General features: G+C 45.9%; 1 protein-coding gene across 17 annotated transcripts in view; it reads left to right on the forward strand.

The window, feature by feature from the left end:
• Rel (nuclear factor NF-kappa-B family member relish) overlaps nucleotides 1-7,284 on the forward strand; it is a 411,660-nt gene extending 404,376 nt beyond the window's left edge. For all 17 annotated transcript variants that reach the window (XM_075880947.1, XM_075880950.1, XM_075880933.1 and 14 more), the window contains one exon: nucleotides 7,131-7,284. Coding sequence is in view for 6 of the 17 variants with exons in the window: in XM_075880940.1 (XP_075737055.1) it covers nucleotides 7,131-7,263 (133 nt within the window). In the remaining 11 variants the exon portion in view is untranslated. The remainder of the gene's footprint in view (nucleotides 1-7,130) is intronic.
• The last annotated feature ends 5,061 nt before the right edge of the window (nucleotides 7,285-12,345 follow it).

Consider the following 12,345-nt stretch of genomic DNA (forward strand, 5'->3'; position numbering starts at 1 on the left):
AACAACAGGTGACGTCCAAGGGCTTTTTGACGGTTGAATCACGTCGTCTTCAAGCATTTTTGTTACCTGGTGTTCGATCGCTTCTCGTTTTTTTGAAGCCACATGGTATGGATTCTGATGGATTGGTCTAGCCGTTTCCTCTGTGATGATTCGGTGCTTGGTCAAGGTCGTCCGGCCAACTTTCGAGGTCGATGCAAAACAGTCGTGCAACTCGGCTAACAGCCCGAACAGGCGTCCTAGCTGTTGCTGAGTTAAAGTAAGGCTAACGTCAAGGTTACGTGCTAGGTCATGTGGGTGTTGTGTAGGCGTTGCTTCAAGTGCTGAAAAGCAGTCACAAACATCGGCTATCTCTTCAAAATATGTCAAAGTTGTGTCTTTTGGAAGGTGCCGTCGCTTGGAGGTGAAATTGGTCAACAGCAAGTTTGTTCGGCCGTCGGTGACAGTGACTATTCCTCGTGTTACTGAAATCCCGTAAGTGAAAAGCAGCGAGGTTAGTTGGTCGGCGACTCCTTCACCGTCGAACGGTACCTCACATGCTACTGAAACGAGGTTACATGATCGAGGTGGCACAACTATATTGTGTTCTTTGAGACGAAAGGATTTGTGCTCTGGTGATGAAGAATCAGTCAGATGAGCACTCTCGTCAAACGAAACCATGCGGTGCGGGATGTTGATTATTGCGCCATGCTCCCTGAGAAAGTCCATTCCTATAATTAAATCTTTGGAGCACTCTGGGAGAACGATGAAAGTCGCGATGTAAGAGGAGTCTTCTATGCTGATTCTTGCTGTGCATCTTTCTGTAGGGAGCAGCAATTGACCACCCTCTGTTCTTATATGTGGTCCTGTCCACAGCGTTTTTACTTTTCTAAGATGATCGGCCAGCTTGTGACTTATTATGGAAAAATCAGCACCCGTATCGACTAAGGCCGACACTTGCTCTCCATCGGTAATTACATTGAGGTCAGCGCTCACCATTTCGTCATCATTAATATTCGTCGGCGTCGCGTCGTTCTGTAGCAGTAGTACTGGGGACTTTTTATCGTCTTGTGGTTGGGCTGCGACCTTACCCAGAGAGGTCGCCGTCTTTAGTTTCCCCATTAAGGGCTGGGCGACCTTGTTGTTCCCCAAAGGTCAAAAAAAGTACGTCGATTCGGTAACGATGTTGGAGCAGGGAATGGGGAGTGTGACCTGTGGGCGGAGTTGGGCTGGCGATCGGGAAGCGACTCGTGATAGGGAGACCACGTTGTTGGAGGTCCTCGAAAAACCAGAGTCGTCATGGCGAACGATGTAGTCGGCGTTGGCGCAGCGACCGTCGTACCCTGGCCGAGACGGGCAAAGCGATGTGTCGCGGAACCAACAATAGCGAGCCATATGGCCGGCACCACCACAGTTGAAGCAAAGGGGCGCCGATCGACAGTGTGCCAAGCGTCCGTACTGCGAAATTGTGGGCGTCCTATGACCTCTTGTGGTGGTGAGTAAGGCTCGGAAAGTGGTGTGGCAAGCCAATCTTCAACATCTTCTTGTGGGGCATTACTGAATCGATCAGGTGCAAGTGGCTGAAGAAGTGTTACCTGGGCTGGATTGGAAACGGGGCTGCCTTGTGTCCCTTGTACCACCTGTGGCTGGTTGGCGGAGGCCATTGGCAGAGGTACGAAATGCCTGGTAGAATGTTCGTCCAAGGAGGTCAGCTCAGGAGAGAGGCCTAGCAACCACTGACTGAAGCGGTGCACTGGTGTCGTAACAGGTGACTGCATGTCGGGACTTGATGAACGGCTCCCAGATGGAGTGTAGAGCATTGGCGGCTTGCAGTCCAGCACCTCCCCCAGTGTTGCAGTTCACGTAAGTCGATCACAGAGACATTGAGTCCGAGAACCGACGACGTGCGTTTTTATGCCAGAGCCAAGAGCAAAGGACATCAACAAAATCCTGTCGTCTTCGTCAGTGTCCCTTTTCATGAGGCTGTTGCGCGCACATCGTCTTCGTTTCCTGTCTATTTTGAGTGCGGCAATATGAGGTAACTTTAATATAAATATAAAGAAAGAAAAGTATGTGAAAAGATACCTTGCCGGGGGCAGGGACCGAACCTGCGACCTTCGAATAGCGCGTCCGTCCGATTATCTGTTCACTCACATTTCTTTCTTTATATTTACAATATAATTACCTCATATATCATCCCCTATGATTTTCTTGACATGATTGTCTCTGAGATCTTAATAATATTTTGTCTAGCAAAGAAAACAAGCTCTTAAGTGTACACTTCTTTCCTTCATTCATAGTGAGGGTCTCGTTCTGGCACACTTCGTGCCTTCAGGTAGTATATACGAGGGATTATTGGTGATCTTACCGCCTGTAATAAGGTCATGTGCTACGTGATGCCAAAAAGACGAAAAAACAGTGTTCCACACTCGCCGTCATGGCAATAGGCGGTGCTGATTAACGCATCCCATGTTTAATTCACATATATATTCTATAAATTGCATGGGGGGATAGCCGCCAGTGTAGTTCAGTTGGTAGAGAATGGGAAACGTTATTCGAAGGGCGCATGTTCAGTCTCTGCCTACGGCAAGTTATCTTCTCATCCACTCTTCTTTCTTCACATTTACATTACATTTACTTCATATAAAATCCGCTACACTTTCCTTGACATAATTGTCTGCTAGGTCTGCAGTCGTTTGCGCCAGCCGGACAGCACTTGCCTCCTCCCCCCAGCCATACCAGCACGTGCCCCTCAAGACCCCCCTTCCTGTGATACATCAGGGGCTTGCGTTTTAATAACAAAACCGTGCTGAGACCCATGGCTGCAATCTTAACATGGTTATGTCAAATTTAGTAATATGATACTACATTTAATTTTTAGTAGATATCATGAACTTGTCCATTGACTACTGAAGTAGGAATTTAAACAACTGCCGTGCTGTAAGTATCTCATGTGTTGTTTGCAAAAGCCAGAGGGCCAGAAATCAATGATTATCACACATTTTCTCATGTTCACTGCCACTGCCATTGCACCGCAGAAAAATATTATAAGGAGAAAGACAGACATGTCCTTCTCTTTAGAACAGTTGTGAAAGATAGCGTCCTTTTCATGGGCGGACGAAAGCATGAAGCAGTACTTAATCATAGCGCTGCACTCGATCGTCGCAGAAAACAATGATTTGTAACACACTGCGTCCAAAGAAACTGGAGAAGGATTGTTGTAGAAAGAAAAAGACAAGACGCTAACACAGCCCTTGCCCTCACTCCTCCTCATCAGCGGTAAAAAAAAGGCCTCGCAGTAGAAGCAAAAGCCACAGCTGAAGCCGGAGCTGTACTGGATGAAACTCGAGTGGCGAGCCCAGTTTCTCATCGGAAAATGGGCAGCCTCCACCTGCCAGAAAGCCGAAGGCATTGTGCAAGGTGACTTGGTCACACCTGGTAGCTGAAGAAAGCAGGAGCCCGGTAGGGAGCTCACTCCTCGAAGACCTAGGGAAGACTTTAAACTTGCCAATCGAGGCAAGATTAAAGAAGTTAGACAGAGAAAACAGGGAAATAAGACATGAACTGAGCAGGGCAAGACTACAAAACGAGAAATCGGCGAAGATTGACGAGTTGCAAAAAACTCTAAATGAAATCCTCAAGCGCATGGCGGGAATCGCTGGAAGAGCCTCCACCCAGTGTGGGCCCATGGAGCACACCAGTACGGCAGCACAAGAGGAGATGGACATGCTCAGCGTAGATGAATCGACAGTTGGGTCCAAACGCAAAAATCTGAGTGGGGCGCAAGTGGGTGACACAGAGAACACGCAAGAATCGAAGAGACCCAGGTCAAGTGCCAAGAAAGTAGACATGCTCGAGCAAATAATCGACAAGTTGGCGTGTAAGAGGGAACGCATCTTTGAAATGCTTCTCACAGGACTGAACGAATCCAACGCCGAACTAAATGCGCAACACACAACTGTAAACACTGAACTTCTGGCTATGAACCAGTAAATACAAGACCTAGAATGAAAGAAGGCGCTGCTGCAGCCGCCGAAAAGGGTTGATGCCCTGCCTCCCGTCACTAGCGTTGCGAAAATCGTCAACAGAAATAATAAAGCCAATGTCACCCACCCTGGAACGCGAGAGATGCATGATTAGTCGAGCCCTTCCAACACTCTCGCATGACCATGGCTCGACGACGCATTCAACTTGACCTGCGTCATACACCGCCGTGCCGTCGCTGAGACGACGGCGTTTTGGCATTTTGCAAGCTTTTCTACATACTTGTATGTGCTGGAGAAAGGCATGCTCATTGAACTATCGAAAGAAACACCCAAACTGTAAATAATATTGTACCGCAGAAACTGCGGATGACGAGCGAGAACACTCACTCATAGTTTCACTCTCTTACCAGCATTGCGGTCAGTGGCAACGACGTGCTCGTCTGACATCTGGGAGATTTCTTGGCCTTGTCGATTGGGCTGCAATTAAAACAATTTATAGCTGCACTCGAAAACATTCGTTGCAGGCATTAGTTGGCCCTCGTGAGGCTGTTCGTTGGACTTAGTTCCTGCCTGAAGCAGATGATCCGTGCGAAGGAGCAGCAGCTGCTACAGCGGGGTTCAGAGCGGAGCCCGCACGCTGACGTCACACGCGAGAGAGCGCCACTATAAGTTTCTCATGTCCCATAGCTGCCAAACACCAAAGTATACATAGTTCGAACCCTCATACTGATGTTCAGTACACATTCAATTACCTCTGTAAGGGTGCATTTTGTTTTTGTGCTACACCTATTCTTATAACGTAGAATGTTCTTTACACATGATATGACTGCTATTATACTTTTTATTATAAGTACTACAGTTTCTTGCATATATTCATGCTCTTGCATACTATTATACTTTGCCTTGTTTGCTAATAGTCCAAATTTCATTCCTAGTGTGTGCATAATAACAATAATACTATCAATATATTACTTTGATTGTGAACTTTTGAAACGTTATCTTTTAAAGAATCAATAATTTGTGTTGTTGGGGGCGTAGCATGTTCTTTACGCTCATCCTATTCGTATTTACAAGATGTCTTGAAAGGCCCTCAGACACTTAGCTCCATACCCGCAGGGCGCGGGTTCGAATCCCGGCTGCGGCGGCTGCATTTCCGATGGAGGCGGAAATGTTGTAGGCCCGTGTGCTCAGATTTGGGTGCACGTTAAAGAACCCCAGGTGGTCTAAATTTCCGGAGCCCTCCACTACGGCGTCTCTCATAATCATATAGTGGTTTTGGGACGTTAAACCCCACATATCAATCAATCAACACTTAGCTCCATTAGCTCCATAAATACGCGAATACAAATGATGTCAAAAATACCTTTCTTTACAAAAAAAGTAGGTGATTATAACGTTAAACTATCCCTCATTGCTTCCTCCCGAAACGGTTGTTAGCTGTTTATGAATGGTCAAGTTATTTTGGGTCATACACAGCACCAGCTTGTTATGCAAGGAAACAAATGACGTAAAAATGATCCATCTTGTAATAACCACTTGTGCAGGACCACTTAAAAATAAAAGAATGAATAATTCAATTCGACATATTGTTTGCCATTCGTTATTCAGAATTTATAATTTTTGTGTGCCATAAAATCGCCTGCTTGTTACATGGCGTCTCTGCAAAATGTGATGCTTATTATGACGAATGCACACTAAACAGCACCACGATGTGCTAAAGAATACCTAAAGCTTCTTGGAAAAACCGGAAAGCGTACCCTTGTAAACGTAATTGAAGTATATTGCCCGCCGATCACATTAGCAGTGGCTACTTACTACAGCTGCCGAGATGAATTAATAGGAGCATCGCAAGTATTTCTAAATGCACCATAATGATGTTTAGCTGCTTGTGCGTGTGTACTACTCTTCGAGGTCATACTTGCTGAGAGAGAGAAAGGCATAAGGAACGATGTGCGCGACGGCCTTTTTGCCGTCCAAGTTTTATTTTGAGCTGTAAAAATCAATTCAAGTTGAATGAAAACCAAATAGCCCGACTGTTAACTAAGTATTCTTTGCCCAAAAAACGATTGACCTTAGCTATATTCCTGGTCTGGTAAATGAAGTTACAGGGCAAGCTTAAAGGCTGAGCTTTCCACTGTACTCGAGTCCACTGCTTTATTCGTCGCTTTGCTGCAAACTGCAAGCTACCATAAACAAGGCTGGTCAGGTTGATCGGAGGAGACGAAAGAAGAAACGTTTATTGGCGCTTCGAGTATGCGACAAAAACGTAGGAGATTATACACACTTCGTCTCATTCATTGGCTCACAGCAGCAGTGGTGATGCTATTTCTTTTTGGTGAAAGAAAATTATTTTCCTGAAGCAGGAAATGGTTTGATTAGTCTGCAAAACGTTTTCTTGTTCCCACCCATGTTAGCATCGTTCATGATGTAAATTTCAGCCCAGGCAAAGCAGAATAGAAGCATGAACGAGTGATCTAATCTTATTGGGCCCCTGCTCAACACTAACCTGCTCTGCAATGCTACAGTGCAAAGCCCAAAAGCGTCGCATAGGCGGGCCGCACCACGAGGAGCCTACAAACAAATCTTCAAAATAAAAGAATTAAAACTTTTCAATGTGTAATTAAGTGGTCACTGTGATGAGGGCTCACAGCAGCAGTGGTGATGCTTTTTTTTGGTAAAAGAAAATTATTTTCCTGAAGCAGGAAATGGTAATTGATTAGTCCAGAAAATGCTTGCTTGTTCCCACCCATATTTGCATCATTGATGATATATATTTTAGGCCAAGCAAAGAAGAATAAAAGCATGAACGAGTGATCTAATCTTATAGGGCCCCTGCTCAACACTTGCCTACTCTGCAATACTAGAGCACAAAGCGCTCGCATTGGCGGCCCGCATCGCGAAGAGCCTACAAGGAAAATCTTTATAAGAAAAAAATTAGAAACTTTTCAATATAAAATTAGGTGATCACTGTGGTGAAGGGAAACTTGGCCTCAGTAGTCAGTTTCTCAGCGTGCAGCTGACAGTTACCATTGTCTAAGTGGGGGGGGGGGGTGTGCTCAGTCAGCCCCTAACTATTTTCATTGGAGAAGATACTTGCCCCCCCCCCCCTCTCCAGCAGGTAGGCCTATGATTACGTGCTTAGCCTAGCTCTTTCTTTTCTCCTTTCAGAACTACGATGACGACTCTCTCCAAACACTTTTCGTCGAAGTCCTGGGGATTCCTCTCAACTGAGACAGCGCCTGCAGTGCCAACTTCATTATTAATGCTCTCATTACTATTTGCACTTTGTTATGTCGAATAAAAAACTTTTTTTGTCACATAATTGCATCCTCTACCTTGTGCACGTGCCTTTGTGCTATAATGTAAACGCGGGGCGAAAGGTGGTAGCGGCATCAGGACAGAAGCAGCAAGATCTGGCAGCGTCGCAGGAGCAACAACAGTCCTCGCTCGCACTTCACACGTGCCGATGTCGCTGCAGTAGTGGGCATTCCTCTTCACTACAGTGCATTCGATTGTCTCCGTCTCTCGCGCTGTTTTTATTAACTAACCAACACGCGCACCCTCAACCCTTCACAAGTTCTGAGGTGCTATGCAAGTGACCCGAGTTCGGCGATTGGTGAAAGTCGGAATCTTACCGAGCTCTGGAGACTTGTGCACCACTTTTGAACGATCGAGTTAATAGTGGGAAAAAGTCAAATGCCGTCCTCATTGCGCGTGGCTTTCCATTGGCTACGATGAAACGACGTGTCACTTCTGACAACGTTGGGCACTGGCAATCTTTCATTTGTTTATTGTTCCAGAAAGATCAGAAGTGGATCCATTCAAGAAAACTTCAAACTTTTTCTCATAATAATTTTCAGGGGCGTGGCCTTTTTCAATTAATTTTCGAGTGTTTAATGTCAGCATCAAGAATCGCGTGTACTGCGATGTCAGTACACTTCAAGGAACACCTGATGAATGAAATTTCTGTAGCCGTCCACTATGGCGTCCTTCATAATCATGTCGTGGTTTTGTGATGTTATGCCCCAGGTATTAATAAAGGCAATACGTATCCTGTAGAATAATCAGCAGCGTGGCCTCTGAAATTACTTAGCTCCTTACAACACGGCGGCCAAAGATTGCCGAGGCCACGTGAATCAGCATGGCCGGCCTATGACCACAAAAGTTTATGGACCACGTGAGCGCATGGTCAAAAGCCTCTCCGTGACACTTCCGCTACGTAAGCGGTGATTGACGGTACTGCTAGTACTGCAGTGCCCGAGACGCATCCATCCTGCCTGTTTTCTGGTTGGGCACAAATACTTTGGGCACAAATACTGTGCTTTTTGACACCTGCGTCCACGTGCTTTTGCCTCGAAAGCAGTTTATGAGCATAGCTTTTATCACTCGCATTCTTCATCACAAAGTGATACCTATCCCACAGAACGGCGTTCGATGTACATTTACCGTGATAGCATTGATGCTGCTATGCAAATAGAGCGATGATGGTGATATGTTGGGTTTAACGTCCCAAAACCACCATGAAAATAGAACCTACGTGACGACTACACTGCATATAAGCGCTTCACGTGCACACTGCACTTATATGCAATACGATCCGCGGCAGCAGAAAATTGAAAGGCCAGTGAATATTATGAGCCGTTTCGGCCTTAGGACCGTGGTCGACGGTAGATGGCGCACCGCTAAATGGCGCAGTAGAGTTACTGTATATGCTACCTTTAGCTAAAGGTAGCATATAGAATAACTCCATGGGGGCAGTGCCTGGACTGAATTACCGCACAGTGTACGGCCTGAATTATGCTGTTTTGATAGACCTGTAAGGTGCAAAATGGGAGAGGAGCGTTGGGCTAGCAAAGTTTTCGGCTACTTCTACATGATCAATGTTGATAATGTATGGAGGAAGCAAACTCGAATATTGTCAAGCAAGTATTTAAACAACAGCAGAATACCAAGCCAAAAGGAAACATCGATCAAGAAGGTGAAGAAAACAGAGAGGGACATGTAAAAGATTGGGATGCTTACGAAATCATCACTGGAGACCTACGATAATTCTCGGGGTAGTTCTCTGCTGTTCGAGGCCAGAATTAACGGGAGTATTACGGACCAAGACGCACCGAGCCAAATACCAACGCAGGTATGCAGTGCATGTGCAGAGGAGGTGGAAACGGCTCAACATTTGATAATGTTCTTTAAAGGGCCCCACCCTATAGTCCCAGATAATGGCGCGAAATTTTTCAAAGCAGTGGGGTTTAGGGACAGTGAAGACTTCAAACGGGTATAAATAACCAGGAGGAGGCTAATTGATTGGTGGCTTATAATCAAGCCACGAGTGAAATTTAATCCTTAAACACATGGTGATAGTACATAACTTTATGGCTAGGTGGCACGAGACACCGCCTGATCTTCAGGTTCCTAGATGAAACAAGTTTGCAAGGGCAGCGTCCCTCATTGTTCTCGAGCTATCCTCCCTACTCTTTGGCTTACCCCTCCTTTCCTCTGCCATCCGCGTCTGTAATTGTGGCGTTCCTTGCACGTGATCTTGCAAGTGGCTGGTGGGGTTATTTATTAGGAAGTTTTAGAATACCGTTTGCAAGTGCTGCGGGCGTAGCGGGCACCATATGAGTTTTAGAATAGCGTTTGCCCTACTTCGATCCGCAACTCACGATCGCAGCGACACCGTAGCCTCGAAACCAGCGCTTGCGGGCTACATGCGGGCACGACCTACTGTACTCCTGCCCAGCTGGCGGCGGTCTACGGAGCTGCTTGCGCCGGCTCGGATTTCGAACTTCGCCACCTAGGGAGCGCTCGAGTTACCTCAGCTGAGCGCCAGTTAATGCATGAGAATGCGTGGGTTGCATGCGTGAATCGCAAATCAGGTACAAACACATCTATCAGCGTGCAAAACAATAAAGAATGACGACGTAGACAGGGGCTAAAAAGCACTGGCCACCAAATGTTTATTTAACTCATGATACCAGCTATACATGTATACAATAGTAGACTTGTTGCCGTTGTATTACACTCAGCTGGCTTGCATTTACTGTCTGGGCAAGAAAGGGCAAGGACTATGACACTTGACAGTGTCCGCGGCATCCGGCACGCATCGTCGTCTCAAATGGCAAATGTAGATCGCAGGTACATGAATAATCAATGAAAGACACTCTGCAACTGTTTTGAAACTAAACAGCACTTAAAATTACTTATTCAACGCTAATTTTAAAAACAATTTGTGTGTTTCAAAACCTAGTTGCATAACCACATGTAGTGACATGGTTTCCGTATGTGCACTGATGTTGTCTTTCCTTCTTTTTTTTTGGCTAATAGTTGTGAGTATAGCGCGTCGTTGTTTCCTTTCTTGAGGTTGTCGGTTTATTATTATTTTTTTGCGCTAATATGGGTCTCAGTCTATCATGCACCAGCAACCAGCCCAGAAACTCACTCCTTTAGAGACGCGTAGTCTTTTACAACACAGAAATAACCTCGATCCATTTTATGGACCTCGTTCACTGGAAACTCATGAAAAGTCACATCAGGAGTCTTCCCTTGCCTTTATTAGTAGAAAGGAGTGTAGCATACCACCATTATGATGGTTAATTTGCACCAAGAAACTTCGCTTCGCTGGTGTACAAACTGCACCGACCTGCACGCTTCTGTCGCAGCTCTGCACGAGCAGACGGTAGCGAAAGATCGTCACTATAACTTTAAGTTTATTCAAAAAGACGTTTTTATTCATTTTAATCGTCCAGAGTGTATGCACGCGTAAACATTGCTGCTTTTCTCCCAGCGTCACGTGAGCAGACGAAAAAAAATAAAAAAATAAGCGCGGCGACCCATGTTTTGCCCGCCAGCAACCGGTGCGGATGTGGTAAGTTGCAGCGCCACAGGGCGCATAGCGGCAGGCACCAATACCAGAAAGGGCGTGCTGGTGCTTCACTCACTGGGCAGGTCAGTAAAATACAGAAGGTCGTATATGCAAGCCGCCATCACCACCCGTAGCCTTGAAACCAGCACTTGCGGGCCACATGCGGCCCGCCATTACCGCACGCAATTTCGGATTTTTTGCGTGCAGTCCACGAACGCCGACTTGCGTACGACGCATGCGCAGTGGCAGCAACCGCACCGCAAGGGCTCGCGGTGCGCTATTCCAAAGCTCCCTATTATTATGCAAAAGGTTCAAAACGAGACGCATGCGCATATGGCTCTAGCCGGATTCTCGCCGTGACCAAAGACGAAATCGTAGCTAGGACATAAACTGAAGAGGAGGTGCGTTTAAGTGTGTGCCAAGTCGACCAAGATTGTTTCGCAATGCTCGTTCAATGCAACGTCCGTGTTTTTCAACAATGCTGCACGGCCGTAAAACAAAATAAAACGGTTTCGCTCTCTTCAACTTGCCTCGTGCTATCAGAGATGAAGCACACCGTGAAGTGTATCTATGAAAAATTTCGCGTGGATGCTTTTGTGGAACTTTGTTGACGTACGTCGACACGGATCTGCGTCAACTGTAGTACACTAAAAAGTGGTGGTGTGGTGAGCGTGCACCTATGTATAGGCATGGTCCCTCATTACTTTTTACTGGCCATGAAACTCCCGCGAACGTTTCATATAGGAACAAAAGTGGCCACCAGAGGCGCCACCGTATACAGAAGGGCATTGATCTGCCGCGCTTGGTGGGGCAGGTGCGCGTTCGCAGAAGCGTTTGCCGTAAAATACGCTTCTTCAGATATTTTCCTTCACCGTGTTCTCGCTAACAAATCATAGCAGTGATTAGTATTGTCAATATTGTACATGATGCGCGTTGTCAAATTGCCCAAGTCATTGATTGCTGGCAATGTTTTTACTGAGAGTATCTGTCAAGTGACGGATGTGTTCGTGACATTTTTTTCCATTTCTCGATTTCTGTATAGTCGGGCTTTCGGGCTTAAACCGAACACTTTCTTTTCTTTGTCCACTTAGATATCTCTTTCAATTTTTTCAGCTTTTTATGTGCGAAATATTTCTGCCTAAAGGAGAGAAATTTGTGTGCCACTTACCTAGCAGTGGGTAGCATTTTGAACTTTGCAACAACGCTGCACCTTGCAAGGAAATGTGGGTGAAATTCTTGGCATATTTTTTTGCTGCAATTACTGGCAATTGTCCTCAATTCCAAACTGCCATGAGCACAGGTACATAGAGTTTATTTAAATCTGCGTGGATGAAACTGTGGATGAAAAGTTGGGAGATAGAGTGAATGACACAAAAAAAATCACTGGAAAAAAAATTATGCCGCTGGTTTTCTCCCTCCTCTGGCCGGATAGAATGGGCGACCACCAGCACGAAACAGTTTGTTTTGTTCTCGCATAAAAAAGTGCAGACGGCACTTAATAAAAAAGTGCACAACTTCTGC

Source organism: Rhipicephalus microplus, chromosome X, assembly GCF_043290135.1.
Source record: "Rhipicephalus microplus isolate Deutch F79 chromosome X, USDA_Rmic, whole genome shotgun sequence".
Classification (NCBI taxonomy): domain Eukaryota; kingdom Metazoa; phylum Arthropoda; class Arachnida; order Ixodida; family Ixodidae; genus Rhipicephalus; species Rhipicephalus microplus.